This window comes from Chenopodium quinoa, unplaced genomic scaffold (genome assembly GCF_001683475.1).
Source record: "Chenopodium quinoa cultivar QQ74 unplaced genomic scaffold, ASM168347v1, whole genome shotgun sequence".
NCBI lineage: Eukaryota > Viridiplantae > Streptophyta > Magnoliopsida > Caryophyllales > Amaranthaceae > Chenopodium > Chenopodium quinoa.
In genome coordinates this window covers 137,720-164,128 of record NW_018745395.1, presented here as the reverse complement: position 1 = coordinate 164,128, position 26,409 = coordinate 137,720, and the positions used below count along the sequence as shown (strand labels likewise).

At 34.5% G+C, this 26,409-nt stretch overlaps 2 protein-coding genes across 2 annotated transcripts; both read right to left on the bottom strand.

The window, feature by feature from the left end:
- Positions 1–12,970: 12,970 nt before the first annotated feature.
- Positions 12,971–14,058, bottom strand: LOC110712971 (protein FAR1-RELATED SEQUENCE 6-like). The gene is made up of 2 exons (XM_021891430.1): positions 13,351–14,058; positions 12,971–13,087 (listed from the first exon to the last, which is right to left on the bottom strand). The coding sequence occupies exons 1-2, from the start codon at positions 14,056–14,058 to the stop codon at positions 12,971–12,973; spliced, it is 825 nt and encodes a 274-aa protein (XP_021747122.1).
- Positions 14,059–14,070: 12 nt separating this feature from the next.
- LOC110712970 (protein FAR-RED IMPAIRED RESPONSE 1-like) lies at positions 14,071–15,956 on the bottom strand. Its single transcript, XM_021891429.1, has 3 exons — positions 15,875–15,956; positions 14,590–15,787; positions 14,071–14,500 (listed from the first exon to the last, which is right to left on the bottom strand). Exons 1-3 carry the CDS (start codon positions 15,954–15,956, stop codon positions 14,071–14,073), a joined length of 1,710 nt encoding a protein of 569 aa, XP_021747121.1.
- Positions 15,957–26,409: the final 10,453 nt, after the last annotated feature.

The window sequence follows — 26,409 nt, the reverse complement described above, 5'->3', positions numbered from 1 at the left end:
TCATTAGATCTAGAAACACCTAGCCATATTCCAAGTTGTCTTCGCCCTAGACGTGAAAGGTTTAATTTTTGAGGGTTTGGTCCCAAATCTCTCTTCCAATTATTTAATTTAATTGTTACGCTTTATTATTTTCTTGAAGTTACTAACGCGTGTATTTTGTTATTAGAAAGAGGTACGAAGCATCAAAGTAAGTACTTTAATTGATTTATTGGTGTTATGATGTAGAAATCATGTTTAAATTGTTATTATGATATTCCTAGTATCATGTCTAGGGTAACTTTAATATTAAGTATGATTAAAAGTATGATGCTTTCTATTCTCTTCCTAATATTTATAATTGTTAGTATCATGTTAGGGCTAAAGATTTGATTTTTATTGCTTAGTGACATGCCAGGGTTTGTTATTAATCTTGTTAGTATCATGCCTAGGATCTTGCTATTATTATTATGCTTTAATATTGACATGAACATGATTATGATTATAATTGTTATAATTTATGATGATTATGAATATTATTATATGATTATTATTATTTTGATGATTTTTATTGTCATGATATTTATTATGTTGCTTGATGATTTTTATTTTTATTACTTGATCACGCCTTTATGCATGTTTAAAGGGAATTTGGTACTTGTAATCACGCTTAATAAGATATTTAATAATCTTGTTAGGGTTAATTTGATTATAATTTCAAGTGTTCGCCAATAATAGTTTATTTGTGCATTATATTCAACCAACATAGATAAACAGGTTTAGGGTTAATCCTATTGATTGCATGTTAATTAAAAAGCGCACATGAATACGATCAGAATAAAGTAGAGGCCTATTATTAGGGCAGGTTCAATCTCTTTTAGGTTGGATTTGTACCTTCATCCCCGAACCCTTATTTGGTTCTAGACCTTATGGAGTTGACGATCTCTTGGATCGTTAAGGGGTGTAACCTTCACCCTGTGAACGGTTTACAAGTTCCTAAAACTTGTTGGCGACTCTTTTACTCTATCTTCTTCCCTTTTGGACGCCACCGTACTTTAGTGTATGATCACAGTGGGGTTCAAGCTAGGGGTTAATGCTTGAATTTATTCCCTACAATTTTTGGCGACTCCACTGGGGAGGATTTCTATTTTAATTCCTGAATTTGTTTCGTCAATGGTTTAGAATGAATGGATGAGACTCGAAACGTTCTAAGTATTTCATGTGCGTAATTTTGATTAACATTATTGTCATATGCGTAAAAAAGATCTCATTGGAAAGACCATCCGTAATGAGTTAAAAACAGAGGATTTTACACGTAGGAAATTTGAGAAATATCTTTCACAACTAGGACCAAAATAACACCGCGTGAAACTGGAAAATTTTATCGAGCACAGAAAGCTGCTGAGGCATGTAAGAAGTAGCACCAATGACCAGAGCATTGGCGCCAGCATTTTAGCCGTAGCGCCAGACGCCAGCATTGGCGCCAGGCGCTACAGTTAAAAGCTGGCGCCAGTCTCTGATTGCTGGCGCCAACCTCCCCCAATACCGAGCCAGAAATATGCGTTCTAATTTCGACCGGTTTTTCGTATTGTTTGCTCAATCCTACTTCCTGATTGAATTCTTTCTCACTTTTCTGAAACCCATATGTGTTCTACATATGGACATAACCCTCTGGGAATTCATGCTCCATCTACCCGATTGAACGCTCCGTGCAACAAAGGGTACATCCGAGATTGTTGAATTCACCAAACCATGGAAGCGAGTTTTTTCTCAAACTCGTGGTGTCCCATCCACTCGCGCCAACCCTTCACGGTTAGGCTTCCGTGCGGTGCATCCGGACAATTAACCATGGACCCTATATTGACTAAACCATATCCCGAAATTTAGAGAACTAGAGCCATGGTTAGGTTGCAAACTCATTGCATCATATTGTGCCTACTTGACTAATTGTGCATTATTTGTTGTGCATGCTCTATGTGATTTTTCCTAACCGTTTGTTTGACTTGTTGTAGGGAATAATTTCAAGCCTTTAATAATCCCACTAGCTCGAACCCCACTGTGATCATACACTAAAGTACGGTGGCGTCCAAAAGGGAAGAAGATAGAGCAAAAGAGTCGCCAACAAGTTTTTAAGGAACTTGTAAACCGTTCACGAGGTGAAGGTTACACCCCTTAACGATCCAAGAGATCGTCAACTCCATAAGGTCATGAACCAAATAAGGGTTCGGGGATGATGGTACAAATCCAACCTAAAAGAGATTGAACCTGCCCTAATAATAGGCCTCTACTTTATTCTGATCATATTCATGTGCGCTTTCTGACTAACATGCAATCAATAGGATTAACCCTAAACCTGTTTAATCTATGTTGGTTGAATTTAATGCACAAATAAACTATTATTGGCGATCACTTGAATTATAATCATAATTAACCTAACAAGATTATTAATTATCTTATTAAGCGTGATTACAAGTACCAATTCCCTTTAAACATGCATAAAAAGGTGATCAAGCAATAAAGAATAAATAATGTATCAAGCAACATAATCAATAATAATCATATCATAATAATAATCATAAATAAATAATCATTATCAAAATAATAATAATAATAATAATAATAATAATTATAACAATTATAATCACAATCATGTTCATGTTAATATTAAAGCATAATAAAAATAGCAAGATCCTAGGCATGATACTAACAAGATTAATAACAAATCCTAGCATGTCACTAAGCAATAAAAATCAAATCTTTAACCCTAACATGATACTAGCAATCATAAATATTAGGAAGAGCATAGGAAGCATCACAACAATCAGATTTAATATTAAAATTACCCTAAACATGATACTAGGAATATCATAATAACAATATAAACATGATTTCTACATCATAATATCAATTAATCAATTAAAGCACTTACTTTGATGCCTCTTACCTCTTTCTAATAACAAAATACACACGTTAGTAACTTCAAGGAAAATAATAAAACAAAGCAATTAAATTAAATAATTGAAAGAGAGATTTGGGACCAAACCCTCAGAAATTAAACCTTTCACGTCTAGGGTGAAGGCAACTTCGAATATGGCTAAGTGTTTCTAGACCTTGTGAATGCGGAATTTTGTATGAAAACAAAGTTTAGAAAAGAGAGAGAATAATAATCAAGAAAATATTGATGAGAGTTGGTGAATGATTAAGAGAGAATTAGAGAATTAATGATTGCGAAAGAAAACTGATTGTTGATGAATGACAACGGAGTTTTAATACGTTATTTTATAGAGAAAATCAGCCAAAAAGATAAAATTAACAAAATAGAGTCTGGCGCACGCAAAACGAGGTTGGCGCCAAGAATTGGCCATTGGCGCCAGGCGCCAATGGCTAGCACTAAACGCCAATAGCTGGCGCCAGACGCCAGGCCTGGTTTTAGGCGCCAATGCCTGGAGTCAGGCGTCAAGCCCGTTTTTAACAAGTTTTTGTTTTTATCATATCTTTTGATCCAAAAGTCCAAATCAGACATATAATATGTCGTTGGAAAGCTCTTAAAGTCTACTTTCCAACCCAATTAGAATCAGATTAAAATATTTTTTAGATAAAAAGATATGGCCAAAATAGTGGAAGGGTGTCAGTTTTGGATAAAGTTTCATGTCTCATTCATATCTTTTTCGTTATAGCTCGGATTTAATATTATAATATATCATTGGAAAGATAATTTAAAGATCTATCCAACCATATGAAATTTGGATAAATATTATGAAGCACGAAAATAAAATCTGAATATATTCCACTTCGTACAAAACAAGGATTCTTAAAAGGAGTAGTTTTATTCAATTTCAAACTCTTTAAAACATAATTATCAATCCTAACTCCATTAGGATTTAAAAGAACCTTCTAGAGTATCCTCAAGACTATAATTAATCCTAATAGCTTTAGGGATGATAATTAATAATAGGTCCTCCTCTAGATCATTGGGCCGCATATTAGGCTCAAACCGGGCCCAGTTTGGTAAATTGGTCATAACTTCCTCAATATTCATCGGAATTGGGCTTATAATATATCGTTGGAAAGGTCTTTATAAGCCCCATCCAACTACACCACTATTGGACCCATATCATGGACCAACCAAACTGGATTGACTGTTTTCTTAAAATAAAGTTTTCCAAAACAGGGAGAAAAGAAAAGAAATAAAACTTTCCGCAACACTAGACCTTTCCACACTTTCGTTTCATTCGATTATGATTCGACGTGAAAGGTACTCATCACTGGGTTTGGTTTTGGGGAGACACAAATGGGTGTCTACACTTGTGTTTAGACTAAATAAACTAATTAATGACTAAAGGACTTTGTTTAATTAATTAATTAATTAATTATTTTGAGCTAATAAATAAATATAAATCGAGTCATAGTTCCTTTAAGTCAACCCGGATTTTTATTCCCGTATACTACACAAACGTCAATTTGTTTTGGTCATATCCGGAGTTATAGGAAGAACTACGAGTCGTACAGCCTATGGATCTGTAGCCCCGAGTTTTATATTTAATTTGGCGTTGGTTTCATCTAAATCAGAGTCACAGATCAAAAGTTATGACTAAAATACCATAGTCTGTCCAGTTTAATGCATATATGTGAAGTCTTAACTTAGTCTTTGCTTGAGTCTAGTCACATAGTCTAGCCACATGGTCATGACACGAGTCTTAACATGTCACCTAAACTCACTAGTCTTAGCACACACTCTGAGTACACATGTCACCATGGCCATGTCTTAGGTTCATGCATAAGTCGGTGTTTCCGTCATTTAATTTGGGGGGTATATTCTATTCCTAATTCTTCATATACCTCCATCTACATCTTTTTTCTTCACATTCTATTCCATCTTTTTTCACTTCCTCCATCCATTGCATGTTGAATAAAGTTTGAGTCAAATAATTAACAATGAATATCCCCAAATTCCTTTTCCACAGTACTTGGTCGAGAAGAGAAGGGCGATTAATCAAGGACAACCTCTTTATTCAAGTCTCGCTTTTTGATAAACCGATTCGTCAAAAGAGAAAGGCTAAAAAGATAATGGCAAGTCAAGAAGAAGTCAATGAGCTTAGGAACCAATTGGTTACCGTGACTGAAACACTGAAGCTGCTCACACTCAAGATTGATGACCCTGTGAAGCAACAACAAATGAACCTCATGCAAGAAAGTTTGAGCAAGCTATCTAGTGACTACAAATTTAAGGGAATGAGTTCACAAGGGGTCTCGCTGGACAAGGAACTTCTTCCACATAAGTTCAACGCCACTGACATCCCTAAATTCAAGGCAACAGATAACCCTTACTTCCATCTAATAGCTTTTGAAACTATAATGAGCATTAAGGGTATCGATAAGAAGGTTTTCCCCTCTCTGTTCCCACTATCTCTCGAAACCGTTTGTCAACAATGGTTCTTTTCTCTCGAGAAAGAGAAGACCTCTTCTTGGGAGTCAATAACAAACGCTTTCATAGATAGATATAAGTGCAACATCCAAGACGAAACAGACCACAAACAACTTGAGATGTTAAAACAAAAAGAAAACGACGGGTTCACGTCTTTCTTCAACAAATGGAGGGAAACTTCCGCTAATATGGTCAAGGCTCCTACCGAAAAAGAATCTGTGAGGATGTTTATCAAGAATCTCCAAGGGAAGTATTCAAGGCACTTAAGGTACCAACATAATTTAAATACTTTCAAAGCTGTCTATAATATAGGCATTGACATTGAAGATGACCTTCTGAAAGATAATGGTGCAAGAGGAAAGAAGAACGACCATCCTTCTTCTTCCTCTCCCATTAATGAAGTACATGCCACGAACACCTCTAAACCACGAATCCAAAGATCAAAGAGGGTGTTCACTCCACTTGGTATGAGTTATGAAATAGCTTTCGAGAAGTTACACCACAAAGGACTAGTCATGCCCATAGGGCCTATCAAAGATCCAGGTCCAGAAGCCAGGCCACCTAAGTGGGACCCTAATAAGCACTGCAAATATCACCAAGGAAAGGGTCACGACACTGAGGAGTGTTGGAAACTCAAAGAAGCTACTCAAGATCTGATCGATAACAATGAAACTTCCGAGATTTCAGCCATCGAAGATGACCAAGCATCCTTCGATCCATCACTTCTTATCACACCTGTAGGAGAGCCCATGATCGAGACAACTTATATAACCTCTCTCGATGAAGTGGCCATAATTGAGGAAGATGAAAGTCTGTTCTTAGATAATTTCAAGGAAGACTCGTCAAGTCTAAAAGAGGACGTTCGAAAACTGCAAGATGTCATTGCCATGCTCTTAAATGTGGTAGAAGGATTAGCAAATCGGGTGATGGCCAATGAACAAAATTCTCGCCAAGAGTTTAATGAAGAACTCAATGCTCCTAAGCCACAGGCAAAACGGACCATTGAAGAATACACACCAATAAGAATGACTTGCAATGAAGCTTTCAACTGTCTTCACGATCAAGGTCTTATCCACCCCATTGGTCCCAGTCAAGATCCTCCACCTGAAAAACGTTTTCCCAATTGGGATCCAAATTCCTATTGTCGATACCATAGAGGTCGCGGTCACACTACTAAAAAGTGTCTCGCCCTTAAGGATCGTGTTCAAGACTTCATTGATTCAAATCTCCTTCATGTTCCTCCGCGCGACAAGAAGGCCAAGATCAGTGACAATAGTAACAGTGGCTGTAAAGGGAAAAAGAACGACTATCCTTCTTCTTCCAGAAACACCTACTCTATTAATAGTGTTGGTACTTTTGACCTTAGTGAGATCCTAGCCATGGGTAATCGAAAGCAACTGAGAAAGGATTTTACCCCTATTGGAATTAGCTACAATGAGGCTTTCGATCGACTCCATGCCAAGGGAATCATTACTCCCATTGGACCTATTCAAGATCCCCCACTTAAGAAAATATTGCCTAGTTGGAATCCAAACGAACACTGCAAGTACCACCAAGGTAGGGGTCATGCTACTGAGAGCTATTGGAAGCTAAAGGAGGATATCCAACATTTGATTGATAACAACAAGCTTCCCATACCTCCAGTTTACAAGAAAAGCGAGTGATGATAAAGCAAACAACACAAGACAAGAGGCGAGCTTCAACGACAAGATTTCGTGACCTCTTTTTTTCTATTTCCTTTTTATTTACCCTTTCCCCAATAAGTCTAGAATAGGCACCTTTTTATTCTCCTTAGATTCATTTTGTAGGATCATTATATATTTTCTTTTAATAAAATGAGCATTTATTTCCTTATATATGATCATTTCATTGCATTGCATTAAAAAAAAAATCCATTAAGCACAAGGTATACCAATGATTTAAGGCACCCCTTGTAGCCACATCATATCTCATTTCGCCCTTCAATTATACATCCTTTCTTCATAAACCACTTTAAGCCTCGTTTGACGATAAACCTTTCTTTTTTTTTTTCAACCTACATCTACCTAACCTTGGGATGGGATGGTGTGCAACTTATGCAATTTAAAAAGGCTTGAGTGATTTCAAAAGATTAAAATACCAAAAATAAGCAAAAATAAATAAATAAATAAAAGTGTACAAAAGGGCAAGTGTTCCAATGTCTTTGATATGAAAATATCTTCGATAAGAATACGTCTCAGATTGCGTCTCTTATCGAGTGCTCGGTACCGTGCCTGAGAAACATGAATGCCAAGTGAGTGATAGACCGCATGATCGGGATTGCCCACACTTATAAAAATAAAATAAATGCTAAGGCATAAGCAAAAAAAAAGAGCTAAAAAAGAGTAGAAACTCAAGCATAAAAATACAAAGATTCAAAAGCAAGGTTGCACACCTTGGGGGATTATCTAGGGTCTTGAGCCTTTATCCTCTTCTTCTTCAAACCTTTAGCCTAACCACGTTATAATCCTTAAAAAAGACCTTTTTGAGGTATAACCACTTGTGCGAGGTTCGGCTAGAGCTACGTTCGACCTGATTCCTAACGGATACGTAGGCAACCTCACATCGAGGTGCGGCCGTAATAAACATGCATTCATATTCAAATTCACACAATTGCACCATGATCATATCAAGGGATCCCCTGTGCTAATCCCTATTCACTTAGAGCTAGACTTGGGGGCTTGATCCTTATATCATTAGCTTACCTAGCCTAAGAGTCACCATCATTTGACTCTTCTTGAAATAATATTTTCTCCACACACTTAGCCCTTGCGGCCTAACTTTAGTGTCACTTTCACACACCGCACAGATACATGACCAAATATACTTCCCTTAGGAACCCTTTGTCATGAAATCTTAACATAACGTTGAAGCATGCCTTGTCATATCAACATCACTCGTCATTGCATCACGAAGTATGAAGTACTTAGCCTCCGTGCCTAAGTTACCCAAATACTTTCATCATGGAGTCAACAGTTGAGATAGCCTAGGATGGATTAATCCTTGCACCTTGAGAGATAGTATCAAATGACATTTGACTAAGCTCGTTCAACATGCATTCGAAAGCTTCTTTCTTTTTCACGTCTTTCTTTTTCGGGAGAAATTCGGTACCCTCCACAAAAATGACGGAAAATTTTTGCTTTTTTGCATTTTTGAGTCGCACAATCAACACTATGCACACACGGGTCATGAGTCACATGTGTCATTTCATTTTGAGTCGAGTCAACCTCGAGTCAGTCAATCACAGCGAGTCAAGTTTATACTTTGAGTCGTGTCAAGTCAATGAGTCAAGCAATGCTAAACCTTAGGTCAAACCTAAGATAATTAAAGAGATTGGCAAAGTTCTATAGTCAAAATAAATACAGGTGCAGCAAAATAGGGAAGACCCTATCACAGCGTTCGGCGACAGAGTCAATTCTTGACGCCAAAGATCTTTTCAGTAGCGACAGAGATCGAAGCCTCACAGAAAGGTGATTTCGACCTCATATAGCAATTTCAGGTTCCTTGGTACGTCAGTTAGCCCCTATAAGCAATTTGACATGATTAAGTAGTCAGTTTAATTACAATCGTAATAAGTGGTTGACCTGATGAAAGATCGTCTCACTTAGCTTAAAGCGCCTAAGAATTGGCTCATCACGGAAACACCGACATACTGGTTTCAGCGGAAGCAAAGTTCAGGCGAGCTTTTAAGATCGACAAACGTTGGTCTTCGGAAATTTTTCTTCAGAATATTATCGCAACAAACGTTCAAGTACCGAAGCTCTATTGTTCAGAGACACGTGAACATTTCTATCAAAGCTCTATTGTTCAGAGATGCGTGGACATATTATCAAAGCTCTTTGCTCTAGAGACGCGTGGGCATATTATTCAAGCTCTTTTGTTCAGAGACGCGTGAACATCTCCATCAAAGCTCTTTGCTCCAGAGACGCGTGGGCATATTATTCAAGCTCTTTTGTTCAGAGACGCGTGAACATCTTCATCAAAGCTCTTTGATCCAGAGACGCGTGGGCATATTATTCAAGCTCTTTTGTTCAGAGACGCTTGAACATCTCCATCAAAGCTCTTTGCTCCAGAGACGCGTGGGCATATTATTCAAGCTCTTTTGTTCAGAGACGCGTGAACATCTTCATCAAAGCTCTTTGATCCGGAGACGTGTGGACATATCATCAAAGATCTCCTATTTTCAAGCTCTTTCGCTCAGAGACGCGTGGGCATCCTATTATCAAGCTCTTCGTTCAGAGACGCGTGGACACATCATTCAGAAGATCATATCAAAAAGAAGCTCTTTGTTTAGAGGCGCGTGAACATATCAAAAAGAAGCTCTTTGTTCAGAGACGAGTGAACATCGAAACAGCAAGGTGGCGTTCCCTAGATTATGGAGAGTTGTCACAAACAACTGAGGATTGTTTCAAGAGAAGCAATCTTCGATGGTATTCCCTTGGATGTGGAATATTATCATAGCGGAGGAGGGTCATTTCAGGCGAAGCAATTTTCTATATTGGAAGCAGTTATAGGCGTAGCGGTTTTTAAGCGGGATGACATTCTCTAGCTTGTAGGAAGTCATCAAAACAACAATCGGTTACTTTCAGAGACGTGTGCTCGACGGTGTAAGATACGCGTTTCTTAACTCTTTTATCTGTTTAACTAATGCTAGTTTTGCAGGTATCGGCATTACAAGAGTGATTTAGGATCGCAGAACGTTCTGAATCATTCTCCGTCCCTATCGATACTTTGACTTTTGTTTTCGAAACTTGCGTTTCTCAAAACTCAGTCAAAGTGGGGGCTTCTGTAGACACCCATTTGTGTCTCCCCAAAACCAAACCCAGTGATGAGTACCTTTCGCGTCGAATCATAATCGAATGAAGCGAAAGTGTGGAAAGACTAGTGTTGCGGATAGTTTTAATTTCTTTTCTTTTCTATCTGTTTTTGAAAACTTATTTTAAGAAAACAGCCAATCCAGTTTGGTTGGTCCATGATATGGGTCCAATAGTAGTGTAGTTGGATGGGGCTTGACAAGAGCTTTCCAACGATATATTATAAGCCCAATTCCGATGAATATTGAGGAAGTTATGGCCAATTTACTAAACTGGGCCCGGTTTGAGCTTTATATGCGGCCCAATGATCTAGGGGAGGGCCTAATGTGATTTATCATTCCTAATGCAATTAGGAATGGTTTTAGTCTTCTAGATTCTTCTAGAAGGTTCTTTTCATTCCTAATTCAATTAGCATTTATAAATTGACTTTTGTTGACTTTTCAGAGTTTTAATTAAAATCAAAAAGCATTTTCGAGGAAAAGATACGATTTTATCCTCCTGAACGGCAAAACTTATCTGATTTTCGAAAACGCGTCAAAAACAGGCCTGGCGCCTGACTCCAGGCATTGGCGCCTGGAACCAGGCCTGGCGCCTAGAACCAGGCCTGTCTCCAAGCATTGGCGCCTAGAACCAGGCCTGGCGCCTGGCGCCAGCCATTTGTGCCTGGTGCTAGCCATTGGCGCCTGGCGCCAATTAGCTGGTGCTGGCGCCAGCTCTGTTTTAGGTGGGCCAATCTCGTTTTGCGTGCGCCAAGTGCTCTGTTTTGATATTTTATCTTTTTGGCTGATTTCTCTATAAATAACGTATTAAAAACTCCATTTTCATTCACCAATTCTCATCAACAATCAGTTTTCAATTCTCTTTCATTCTCTTTAATCATTCGCTAATTCTCCTTAAGATTTCCCTAATCAATTCATTCATTCATTCATCTCTCTTTTTTCTAAACTTGCTTTTTACATACAAAATTCTGCATTCATTAGATCTAGAAATACCTAGCCATATTCCAAGTTGTCTTCGCCCTAGACGTGAAAGGTTTAATTTCTGAGGGTTTGGTCCCAAATCTCTCTTCCAATTATTTAATTTAATTGTTACGCTTTATTATTTTCCTTGAAGTTACTAACGCGTGTATTTTGTTATTAGAAAGAGGTAAGAAGCATCAAAGTAAGTACTTTAATTGATTTATTGGTGTTATGATGTAGAAATCATGTTTAAATTGTTATTATGATATTCCTAGTATCATGTCTAGGGTAACTTTAATATTAAGTATGATTAAAAGTATGATGCTTTCTATTCTCTTCCTAATATTTATGATTGTTAGTATCATGTTAGGGCTAAAGATTTGATTTTTATTGCTTAGTGAAATGCTAGGGTTTGTTATTAATCTTGTTAGTATCATGCCTAGGATCTTGCTATTATTATTATGCTTTAATATTGACATGAACATGATTATGATTATAATTGTTATAATTTATGATGATTATGAATATTATTATATGATTATTATTATTTTGATGATTTTTATTGTCATGATATTTATTATGTTGCTTGATGATTTTTATTTTTATTGCTTGATCACGCCTTTATGCATGTTTAAAGGGAATTTGGTACTTGTAATCACGCTTAATAAGATATTTAATAATATAATCTTGTTAGGGTTAATTTGATTATAATTTCAAGTGATCGCCAATAATAGTTTATTTGTGCATTATATTCAACCAACATAGATAAACAGGTTTAGGGTTAATCCTATTGATTGCATGTTAATTAAAAAGCGCACATGAATACGATCAGAATAAAGTAGAGGCCTATTATTAGGGCAGGTTCAATCTCTTTTAGGTTGGATTTGTACCTTCATCCCCGAACCCTTATTTGGTTCTAGACCTTATGGAGTTGACGATCTCTTGGATCGTTAAGGGGTGTAACCTTCACCCTGTGAACGGTTTACAAGTTCCTAAAACTTGTTGGCGACTCTTTTACTCTATCTTCTTCCCTTTTGGACGCCACCGTACTTTAGTGTATGATCACAATGGGGTTCAAGCTAGGGGTTAATGCTTGAATTTATTCCCTACAACTATCTTTGAATCTTTTAGCCCAATTTATATTCATATTACTTACATACTATGTTAACATGGCCCCACTTTTACTATCTACTAACTTTGAGTCTTTTCGCCCAATTTATATTCATATTACTTAAATACTATGATAGCATGGGCCTTTACACTTATATAATATAGGCCATTGGAAATCCATGGTAACATACATACTATGTTAAATGAATTGGGCACCACTATCCCCATGTATTGTGGGCCATAATATGGACATGATTCTAGGGTATTTTGAGACAAATTAATATTTATACTATAAGACATCTACACCTGTATCAATTTAACAATTGTAACCCCACTTAATTATATATTTTTAAACTTAACATTAAATTATAAGTTGATCCTACAAACACACATTATCACCGTCGTTGATACAACAAATTATACCCCCCATCAGTCCTTACATTTCAATAGGACTTTCATTCCAAGCATTGGACAATCAACTGCAATTGTTCTTCTCAAGTTACTAACAAGAGACCACATAACATACCGGAATACTAATTGTTAGGTGTTCGTATCCATAATTATAATACCATACACACAACTCAAGTAGAGATTTGTTTTAATTAATAATGGATTAAAGGCATTCACATAGAATGTCCCCTATCCATTGATTTCCTATCCGTTGAGTCCTACAAGTATTCTGAAAAGCTGGTAGATGTGCCAGTTAAAAGTATATCATCTTCGGCAACAAATTCCATTTGATTAGCCTCTGCGACTGTTTGTTGAGGAGGGAAATTTCGCCTAACCTGTAAAAAACACCATTTAAAGAAGATACTTGCGTCATGGAGATAATTGCGATGGGGAATATACTTGTAATGGAATGTGTAACGAACATACTCTCATCTTCTTAGGCTTGTTAGAGGACACAGCTTCATCTCCCCTATGGGTGTCGGCGTTATCCGAATAAGGGTTATCTTGGGAGTGATTAGAAGAACTCCATTAGTAACGTTAATTTATTTTTTTTTATTTTAATTTTTAGTTTAATATATGTATTAGACAATTATATTACCTGGACAACCTTCTTCTGTCGTGGCTTCTTATATCCAATCTCTGCTAGTCCCTTGTTGCGAGAACCTTTGGGCCTCCTCCTTCCCCTTTTCTTGGGCAAGGGATCTTTAACACCCATATCAATTGGTTGCGGCAACGTAGTTGTTGTACCAAAGTCATCCGAAGTTGGTTGACAAGGTGGAACATTCTCTTCCGGGTACATTAACGGGACTGTTTGCTCTAACTTTCGCTTGTTGCATTGACCAACTTCTGACTTAAGTTTCTCAAGAGACTCAAGCACCATTGCAACTGCCTCGTCGTTCACCATGGCAGCCTCCTCACATATTGGCTCAAACGCATTCATTAGTGTATTATATCTTTTCCCCACCAAAGTCTTATTAGGGTCATAGTAAGAAACCTTCACACATGTGTGCTTCCTTAGTATATCTTTCCTCCACCTATTCAGAATATATTGTTGGGGGATGTCAACAACCTGGTTATGTTCTAGAATCCTAATGATGTGCCTGCAAATAATGCCACTAGTCTCAAATTTCCGATAATCACAATATACGAATTTTGTTTCCGTGTTGAAGGTGGCGGAATAAAACCTTTTCCTGTCTGTGATAACACCCTCACTTTTACCCTCAGGCACAACCCAAACACGGTCTTCAATCAAATACTGAATAAGTGAATCAGACACTTGTATCTCTTCTCGTGGGTAGCTATACATCAGACGTGTACATTAATTTTGCACCTTTTGGAACTTGGTGTCAGTATATATCTTCTGAAACACATCTTCCACAGTGAAACCACTTACGAGTCTTCGAATGTACTTCGAGCATTTTGCATCAGCATCCGTCTCATCTCCAACTCGTTTATCCATGGCTGCTGCATACTTTTGTGGAAATTCACACAGCTTTGTGTTGCGCGTAAGGAAGCCATCAAAGAAACTGTTTATACTTTCCACCCTCTGTGTTGTCTTCATACCCGCCCAAAAGTAGTTTATCATGAAAGCAGGTACCCACATATGACGTTCCAAATACAAATCGCATAGCCAATCATTGTTTTGCAACTTGTACTCAACAATGAATGCATTCCATTTGTTCTCAAACTCCATTACTGTAAAACTCTCATATACAACTTTCTTCATCTCAACTTTCAGGTATTGGTACCTATCAGACATACATCAGTGTTATTCATTATATCAAACGCAACATGTTAACTTTGGTGAATATAAAAAAATAATTAATTTCCTTCTAACCTTTCACATTTGCCCAGTTTTTCTGAAATCTTTCGCATTATGTGCCATATGCACCACCGATGTCGGGAAGTTGGCATCACCTCTTCCAGTGGCTTCCTCATGGAAGCAGCCTGATCAGTGAGTATAGCTTTGGGCGGGGTATTGTTCATACAATGTAACCATTGTTGAAACACCCACCGGTACGTGTCACAATCTTCATGGGATACAAGAGCAGATCCTAGCAATATCGACTGCCCGTGGTGATTTACCCCCACAAAATTAACAAATGGAAGGTCGTATGGATTTGTCAGATAGGTTGCATCAAAACATAAGACATCTCCAAACTCCTCATATGAAGCCCTGCTACGAGCATCCACCCACAACACGTCTTTCAGCCTTCCCTCCGCATCCAACCGTTGAGAGTGAAAAAAGTCGTGATTAGCAGCTTGCATCTCCTGAAAATATGTCATCATTGCTGCAGAATCACCCCCCTCCATCTTTAATCTCCTGATTCTGTATACCTCATGTTGAAGGTCTTTGACAGTGTAAGACAAAGGGTCCGAGCCTCCCATCTCCGTTCTAAAACACCCATGAATTTGAGACACAGGTACACCCAAGTTAAAATAATTCTCTAACCTCTTTCTAGCCCTGGAATTAAAGTTTTTCATTCGATATTCTTTCACAAGCTTTGCATCACTAGGTTTAGGTGTGTGATTTGTATGTTCCAACTCAACGCCCTTAATTTCCCATTGCCCCTGCCGATTCAAGCTAGCATAAACCTTTGCTTTACAGTCACACTTCTTAGACCTCCTTTTACTGCAACTAAGCTCATCCTCAAACTCCACTCCACCAACAACTCCACCTGAACCACATACACCCATAGCCTTTGCCCTCTTTTTGGCCTCCCTTTGCGCCCTCATATCAGGCTTACCATAACACTCACACCGCCATGTTGTAAATATTCTATGCCTCCTCTCGCCTTTCGATAACACACCCTGAACCCTACTCACACCAAAACCTTTTTGCTCCCCATATTCTTTGTAAAATGCTTCAACATCTTGCCATGATGTAAAGACCATCCCTACTTTAGGTTCTTCCACTATGACAATACTATTCTGGTTACTTCCCACCACTGTTTTTGATGTCTCAAAACTCCCTATAGGTGATCTCAAATCAATACTTTCATCATTAATGCAAGGGGAAGGAGTAAAATCTCCACCTTCACCAGCAGATGGAACAATCACACTAACACTAGATGTATAGCGATCAATGTTATTTGCAGGCGCCTAATGATTCCCAATATCACATCCTCTAACCCCGCTGCCCATATCACACACTCCATTTTCATTACCAGACCTAATAAGCGGAGATTGGACACCACTATCCATTACAATAAACTTATACCTACAGAGTTGCACACACACTCATCACGCAAATCCATATTAAACACTTCTCATGAGATCTTGATACATACATGCAATATCTCACAAAACGATATAGGATTTACAATATCTATTTACTGTGATTTTGTCTATATACAAATACATTTAGAATATTATATATTTTCTTACGACTTCTAATGAATTATTTTCATTTGCTAATCAACTTATTAGATATACATTAGTAGTAATAAATTATTGTTCATTTCCCCATTTATCCAACAGTTACATAGCAAAGAGATTCCTAGCCTAAAATTGTTAGAATATATCCAATTATATTCGTTGACTTTGTATATAGTTAATATAGCAAGTGTATATCTCTTAGCTTAGTCATAGCCTAATTTGTAGCTAGCCTAATCATAGCCTAATTTGTAGCTTGACAGTTGCCGAGTTTATCTCGAAACCTTTGTATATTTATACTCTTGGCAAATCAATACAATGATCAACGATCATCGTATTATCTAAAACATGGTATCAGTAAGGTTGGCTAAATTTTTTGAATCTAAAACAATAATACATAGACAATTCTGAATTAATACCCCAAACTAATATAACCACTTCATACTAATTATATGATTAACGCCTAAATCATTTACATCTTCATATACTGAACAATTCCAAACTATACTACGTTATAAGTTAAGCTAAACTCAATAAAATTCGATTTACATAATCTTATTATGAATGAGAAATCAATTCACTACAGATCTACAAGTTAAACCAGCACAGTAATCAAAATACATGTCGCAACGTCCACATATAATTCTAAACAAACGCAACATGCTTTTCATCTCCCAAATACATGCGAAATTATACAACAACTGATAATCAAACGTACCAGGTTGAGATATGTTCACGAACAAGATTCAAGCTGATACACTTGACGCCTCACTGAAAATCGCCATTCTTCTTCGCTATTGTTTCGCTTTGGACTAATTGTATCGAACAAACAAGAACTCCAACTACTTACCATGTGCTAAAGGTCAAACATTTATTACTCAAACACTGCTGCCAACCACTTTGCATCAGAAACGGTGTTATATTTTGCGTCAAACCACATGTACTGAAATCTAAGTCTTCATGCCACATTGAAACCAAGATAATACAGCTCAGCTCTTACGTGGTTAGCTTACTGTTCCTCGAATTTACTCTTATTCCACAAGATGAATGGGGGCGCCCTCAGAGAATATATTTACCAACTTTTTTTTTTGAAATAATATATACGGAGTATATACCAACTTAGATATCTAATCAACAAACATAACTTTGATAAAATCAAACCAAAGTCAAACGAAGTAAAATAAAATCAACCTACAACTTGGAACCATTATAGGCCCTTATTAAAACCAAACCAACTTCAAAACTTTTGTGTTAGTCATGCATAATAATATCATAAATATTTAAATAAAACATTAAACACATCATATACACTACTACAAAATTGGCCAAAGAGACCTAACATAAAAGACCTGTTATCTACATAACGGGTCTCTTTGGTCCAAGAGACCATTTATAACTGATAACAGGTCTCCAATTTAATTTCTTTACGTGGTCAAAAAACTCGAGAGACCGGTTATTTAAGATAACGGGTCTGTGTGATTTTCTTTTAATATTCCTTTTAATAATAAAAACAATTTGAGACCGGTGGTGTAGATAACAGGTCTCTTGCGAATTTAATTTTTTATTTATTTTATTTTAAAAATTTGGAGAGACCTGTTTAGTTAGTTAACCGATCTCTCTACATTCTTTCCTAAACCATCAAAACCCTAATTCTCTAACTCACCGCCTCTTCATTTTCTCTCTCTTCTCATTTACCCCTTTCGCCTACCTCAGCTCCTCACTTCCGACTCTTCACTTTCTCTCTCTTCTCATTTGCTTCTTTCGCTTACCTCCTCACTTTCTCCATTTCCCATTTACTCCTCTCACAATCTAAAACATCTAAGGAGAGGTTGCGATTTTAGAAGTGTCCTCTTAAAGTTCTCCAATGAAGCAGTTTTAGCATTTTTCTCTTCTCCTTTGAAGCAAATTGTGGGTTTCATCATCTCCATTCGAGCATCCATTCATAGGAGTGTTTTAAATTTGGGTTTAAAAGTCATTTATAACATACTCAATGTTAAATTTCTGGCATGTTTTTTTAGATCTTAGCTATTTTATCTTAGGGATCTGATTAATTTTTTGCTAAGTTTGCGTTTTTGTTTTTTTTTTTCTTTTTCATTTTATGTTCTTCTAATATTGTTTTTATTAAATTTTGATTTAAGATATATTAATCTAGATTCGAGATTAGAGATACATTCGAATTATATTATAATCATTTTAATTTTTTTTTGCATTTTTTAAAATAAAATTAGGTGCCCATCATGTGGACTTGAGATTCTCGACGAAGGAAGATAAAAATTGGTTGAAAGAAGTAAGGAAAATGGAGATCTATTTTCTTGTTTGCTTTTGGTTTTCAATTTTGACAACTTTAAAATAAGTCTTTAGATCTATCTTTCATTTTCGTTTTTAGATTTTATAATCTTCATTTTTGTTATGAAATATTTGTGGATATCCATTATCCTCCTTTGTATCATTCCAGAACAATCTTGATCTAGGGTTTATATTCTTATCCATTCAAACCCTAATATATTGTATTTATATATACCCCATTATATGGAATAGAAATACACAGATATATTCTCTATCAATCTCTCTTATATTTCTCTCTATTTTATAACACGTTATCAGCACCAAAGCTCTAATCAATATGTATATTTTATTGTTGATTTCTTAGGTTAATGATTAATTCTTTGTATACTGAATGTGCTAAATTATGCTCATTATTATCTTGTTGTGTCGCATCTTGGGAAGAAATTACAAGGAGATTAATCTTCATCATGGGTTTTGATCATTTAATAATGAAATCACACGTTTCAAGAATGTCATATCATTCTCAATCCTCATTAATTAATTTGGGACTAGTACAAGTAGTCTCACGGTATTAATATTTTGGAATGTTAATGGTAGTTCCGCTTTATTTAATTACAAAGAACTCTCGTATTATTTTTCGGTTGCATTGGTTTGTTTATCTTAAATAATTGCTATACTTTATTTTCTTTTCATTGACGTTTTCATGAGTTACAGGCTAGTAGATGACGTTGACAATATGAAGTTGACGATAAGGCTGGTTTTTATAGTGGGGAAGGTTTTGATACGAAGAAAGTTCATTCTCAACTATCCTGTCATTGTTAATTTTAAACCTTTACATAATATGTTTATATTGTTTCCCAAATTTTTGTATTTTTATTATTCCTGGAGTTCAATGAGCAATTTGGGAATAGTTGGGGTTAATTTTATGAACGTATGGTTTTCATGAAATTGTATTACATATATTTGCTAGATTTTGGTATTACTTTTCCTATCCGTAAATGAGTTTGGTTATTTTTCTATGCTTGATAGCAAATTATGAACGGTTTGATTTAGCAATTATTTACCCATATAATTTGTTTGTGAAATCCTATGTATAATGCCTTGAATGTTTGTAAATTGTACGAAGTAAGCCTAAGGTACATGTGAAACTATTTATAATTTATGTATTGAATTATGTTTTTATATTTCAAGTATGATATGAAACATGTGGTTTTCCACTAACGTGAACGTGTTAATTTTGGTTGCTTATGTGCTTGTTTCTATTTTCTAATTAAGCTTTATCAGGCAATATATTGATATAATTGATCAGACAGTATAGTTGATTCAATCGTTTCAGGTATGTTTTTATTAAAGCGTGAAGTAGTAGGTTTTCATATTTTTACCTTCTCATTCAATTATAGTATTATGTACCTACTTGAAGTTAGATTATTGGAATGAATGTAAATTGAATATGATTTGCGGACCTGAAGTTCCTTATATTTATAAATATTATTCACACTAGCTTGAACATATAAATGACTCAAAACCCTTAAGGATAATACAAAGAAATGTGCATGATCTACAAAGCTAAAGCATATTGCTTAGATATCCACTACATACTAACGTGATTCTATAAACACAATGTCATGTTTACTTATGTTTCCAAATATTAATTTTAATTTGGCTAGTATAGTTGAGTGGATCGAATAAGGTATGTTTTGATTAAAGCTCGAACTGATTATGTCATGTCTTATTTTTACCTTCTCTTTCTGAAAAATGTAGATGGATTGGTATATATTCTCGTACATATGGACTTGAAGTTCCTTAATTAATTAAATATATAACAAAAAGTGTGTTATGAGTTCAAGTAATTAAACATGACATTGTGAGAAACTATACATAATCAACGTTTTATTATGCCCATAAATATAAGAGGTTTTTTTTTTAAGATGAATGTAATTGGGCATGAGAAACATGATAAGTGTTCTATAAGTATAATTTTATATAAGCATGTTTTTCCTAAAAAGAACATGTTACTTGATACATGACATTGCCAAAAGAATTTATGGCTTAAAAGTTGCAAGGATTTTAAAGGTTGTTGGATTGATTCATTCCATACCCCCATATGCAAGGATTAGGGGGAGATTGTATGTAACCCTTGCATATAAATAATAAAATATATTGATGGTTAGTTTGATACATACAATAACTTAAATATCAACGATTTATTTAATAAAAGTGACCACATGTTCATTAAATATTTTGAAATGGTACCATCCTGAAGATGGATATAAACAAATGACATTTATCATATACTAGTTGTAAATGATCTAATTTAAAATGGATGTCCTAAGAGTACAACATTAATTGTTGATAAACCTATAGCATGCCTGAAGCGTGATAAATCAATAGGTTCTAAAGATAATTAAGTATCTTTGAAAAGGAAAGGAGTCACTATTGACAATGACAAATATGAGGAAGTGGTAAATATCATTACATTTCTAGAAGAAATCACTTTTAGTAAAGTTCATATGTTTCATGATTATATAAAAGACTCCAGAAGAGTATGAAATATCCAACAAGATTAACATGTATCAAGTTTATAGTTTAAACTCCAGTAGAGTATGAGTAATTATTGGATAAAATATTAATTGATTGTCTTGCCAATTGTATAAAGAAACACATGTTGGTGTTCTAAAATCACATCACATTCATGGCCATGCATATATTAAGTTTAATAAAGTGATCACTAGTGTTGAAAACTGACCAGAGTTCAAATTTAGAGAAGTGATTGGATGTGATAATTATATTAGGCCATCCGGGTTTAATAATTACCCGTTATGGAAACCTGAAGTTTCATTTGATAATGTGCTGACGCTTTCTTAATGTTAAATATATAAGATGAATTGAATGGCAAGACGTAATATTGAGATTGAGTTATATTTGGATTGTGAGTTATAATAATTTGTATTGATGAAAATTTCAAGATTTAATATGTTTTGATTTTTTTAAATAAAAGAGTAGTGCCTGAAAAAAGAGTAATGGCTGACCAGAAGTTCATCAAAATAACTTATATATTATTGTCAACTATCAAGTGATCAGAAGCTCACCAAATACACTATTTAAGTCTTCAACGATCCAGAAGATCATCACCTACTAGAATTACGAGCAAGTGATTTATGCTTGTATAACAATTCTTTTGATTGGGGCTATTATATGTCAGCACATATTAAATTGGAGAAGAAAGAAAAATGTACAACTGCACAACATATGTCTCCTCATTGACATTGATCTCCAGAAGAGAAAATATTATTGAAAATTTAATAATAAATACACATGAAATATAAAGTTAATGAATAAATGATTCTTCATCGAAATTGTTCTCTAGAAGAGATAAATTTTGATTGTGATCCTCCCAATGAAATGAATTTTAATGCTAATTTATATACTAAGTTGGTATAGAATTAGATGCCCCTATAAAAGAGATATATTACCAACTTAGGGGGAGAAGAAATAGCAAAAGTTGGGAAAATCAAAATAAATAAATAAATAAATAAAGAATATATATTATCCCTATAATGGTAGTTTGAAAAGTTATATATATGCCAACTTTTGTATATATATTATCAAGATATGTTGCACATTTATGATTTAATTTGTATTCAGTTATGACTCATGTTGCATAGCGTTGAAGATACATTTTGGCCATATTAATTATGTGTATACATTGAGATAAAATCTTGCCAATTGTACTTGAATCACTACACCTGAAGTGTAGGTTATATATGATCGGTTCCAAAATAAAGATATGTTTAATAGATATGATATTTGGCAAGATAGTGCAGTTGATACTAATAGTGTAATAGTATATAAATACCATAGTGTATGAAATACCCTAAAAGTGGTATATATATATATATATCTGAATTATTATAATAGATGGCCTATGATGTAAGAAAAATTATGATGGTACAAATGAGAAGTGTATTCAGATATCATAGTAAAATAGCATGCGGAATGTAAGTTAAAGGAATTTTATGATACCGGTACATAATAGAACCGATGAATAATATGCATATGTATAATGGAATGGACTAATAAATAAGGGATCTGAAATATATGTACATTTTGATGTCGACATAATGATAATGATCATAAGTTTATCATGGACCCGAAGTCCAATGAAATATGGATTTTTAAATCCACATTGTACAGTGTCTTGCATCATTTTGAGTCTTATATTCATGTGCATGTGAGTCATAGGTTAATTGTTTATTGCATATGTAGGAAGTTAGATGCATTACTCATTGTATAATTTGTTTATATGTTATCGTGTTTTATATATCTCATATTACATGGATTAATTTCTTACAATGGCTGTGGTGTATGTGAATGTTCATTCAAAGTATAGTAAGACATATTTACAACTTTGATGAAAAATTAGAAAGAGATATTTATATTCCAATGGGATTATAATTGTAATGAAATTATTGATGACACTTATTTAATAACATGTTATGAATCATGTAAAAGAAGTTCCTGAAGAACTTATATACGACGTATTAAATGCTCAACCCTACAAATTTTTATGTCTTGAATATTGCAATTATTATCAAACTCTTGAAAAGTCTATGTGACTACATTATTGACATCTCAACCTGAAGTTTGAGCATATGAGAGTTAGTAAGATTTACTATTTGTATTTACAAGAGAGCTATCCGGTCAATCATGAAACATCTAAATAATATCAATGGAATACTTATGCGCGAGAATGCTTTCTCATGGTCTAGAAGAACCATGATTAGCGTACATAATTACATATGTTATATTATAATTCATATGAGATTGAAGAATGACATTAATAATATCAAGTTTTGTCATCAAATTATTATTAATGAATGTTAAATCAAATAATGATCACCAATATTTATTATTAACGACTTCCAGAAGAAGTCATAACCGCATGCGTTTAACCTTTTTAATCAACTATTAAATAGAGATTTGGAATGGTGATATTAGAGATAAACACATATATGGTGAAATGAAGACATTTCACATGTTCACGTGAAGACTTGAAGAATTGAAGATGCAACTTCAGCTTAGGAGAGTCGAAGATCAACAAGTGATATTTTACCAACTTATTAGAAGATATCCAACATATTGGATTCATTGTTGCGACACTAGAAGATCTCAAGTTATGTATTCATCAGGGGGAGAAAATACGCGCTGCACTCTTTTTCCCTTGACCATGGTTTTGTCCCAATTTGGGTTTTCCTGGTAAGGTTTTTAATGAGGCAGCATCTCGAGCGTATTACGAAGAATGATGTACTCTTTTTCCTTCACTATGTTTTTATCCCACAGGGTTTTTCGTAGTAAGGTTTTAATGAGGCACAATCTTTGATAATGGACATCCAAGGGGGAGTGTTATGAAATCCTCCTTTGTATCATTCCAGAATAATCTAGATCTAGGGTTTATATTCTTATCCATTCAAACCCTAATATATTGTATTTATATATACCTCATTATATGGAATAGAAATACACAGATATATTCTCTATCAATCTCTCTTATATTTCTCTTTATTTTACAACCATTTTCGATTTTAATTCTTCAATTTTTATTTTTGTGTTTTTATTCTGATTTCAAAAAACAATTTTCATTTTAATTTTCTGAATTTTGTTTTAGATCTTACCGCCGTTTAAACTTGTTTCTTTTTTTGTTTTTTTTTGTATTTTATTTCGACTGTAAATTTTGATGTAATATGTGATTATACAAACTGGGTAGTTTTTGTTTTTTTTGCTTTATTATATATTTTTTTTTCTGTTATTTCTTTTTAATTTCATTATTTATATGTACATTGTTAGTATTATGAATTTGGATTTTTTTAACTCCGTAAACTTCTATTAACGATAAATCTTTAATTTTTATTACTTGTGTTTAATGTAAATCTAATCTTATTATTGTTCGCTCTTATTATAGGTTATCTATGAGCTACTGTCTAGTGGAGATGATGATATGAAGATGACAAAGGATGATGATAGATGAAGATGAAACACTCCAATGAAAAAAGTGGATGATAGTTCATTTTTAGTGTTAATTTTCTTTTAATATGATTACAGATTAATAGATTATAGTAGCTAGATAAATTATCTAATACATACTATAAATTATCTAATATGTAAATGTTATACTTCATATGTATTATGTATTTATTTTTTTGACACTACCACAAAATAGGGAATAAGTAACACTCAATACATAACTGTCAAGTTGGATAGGCGATCTCTAGAATTATACAGAGCACCTATGTAAGATAAGCGTTTTGTAGGTTGAAACATATAGATCGCCTATCTAAGTTAGTCGCTCTATATAGTGTATCCAAATTTTACACTACACTATATAGATCGCCTTTTTTGGTTGACAGTTCTATAAGTATTTTTTTTTTAAAACCCAATTGAACCTACCCACAACCCACCTAAGTACCTAACCCTAAAAAATACGAAGTACTCCTTTTAGCCGCCCCCTCTCTCTCCATTTCTATTTCTTTTTAGATCAAAATCATCAGATCATCTTCTTCTCTTTCTCTCTCCTCTTCCCCCTTTTCCTCTCTTTCTCTCTCCTCAAATCCCCACCCACCGTTGAGCCACGACCGTCAACCACCGAGTCACTAGCCACTGTTTAGCTATGAACGTCCACCCCCGTCGATCCGAGCATTCAACTTGTCAAGGTTAAGATATAAATTTAATTTGTCTTGCTTTTATTTTTAATTCAAAGTGCCTTCGATATGTGCCGAAGATTTGAAGATGAACTGAGTATCAATTTTTTTTTTTCCTATCTACTTCTGGAGTTTAATTTTTCGTTTATGTCTTGCTTCGATCAAAGAAACAATGAAAGAAAATTAATTGATTTTTGTTGATTAGTTTGATTATGTTGAGTTGAATATATGCATGTTTTCTAGTGTTCTTAGTATAATTAATTTGTTGTTTTTGTGATTGCTTAGATCTGATTTTACTTTTGCTGATTTTTGAGATAACTATTTGTGTTAATTTCTTTTTTTAAATTTTTTTTTGTTAATATTTGGGTGTGGGGGCAGTGCGTGCATTGTTACTTGTTAGCACATTGTTAGTATTATAATCTATACTTCGTAATTGCTTTGTAACTAAATTATTTTCTTTTCGACCTTTTGATGCAGTGCGTGATTTGTTTTTAATATGCAAGTTTGTCTTTTTCATGTTTTACAGATATTAGAGTTAAAATTTGTTGAACCACCGCAATGGTCGACAATATCTGCATTGATTTCTTCTATGAACTTGCAATTGTTGTTTAGCAGTATACGAAATTAATTACTTGTATTGGAGAACTTGTAATGTAATTGAAATACATTTTTTAGATGAATAAAATTTTATTGTAATGGTATTTTATTGATGACGTATTAATCATTTTTATTATTATCAATAAAATAATTTTATTGATAATAATAATAATAATTTTTTTTTTGAAAAAAATAAAAGGAAAAGAGATCGCCTATCTGTAGATAGGTGCTCTCTTTGTATACAACTATAGAGCGCCTATTTGGAGTTAGGCGCTCTCTTTTCTTTGTTTTTTTATTTATTTGTACCTAAAATACGAAGCGCCTATCTTGAGGCGTTCTGTATTGTGTGAAATATAGAACGCCTCTAAGAGGCGTTCTGTAGACTTTATAGGGCACCCCCCAGAAGAACGCCTCTGAGGCGTTCTATATTGCATGTTTTAGGCGTTCTGTATTCTCATTTTTGTAGTAGTGTGAACAAAATTAATTGAAATTGTAGCTAGATAAATTATTTATTTGTTTTCGTAATTTAGTTTTTTTTTTAAATAGAAAGTAGCAAGAAACCGCTTATCTAACATAACCTGTCTCTCTTTAACTCACGAAAGAGACTACTTTTGTAAGTTCACAGGTCTTAATTTTTAAAATGAGAGACCGCTTTTCTGACAAAAAAGGTCTCTTCTACTTCTATAATTTTAATAATTGAACCA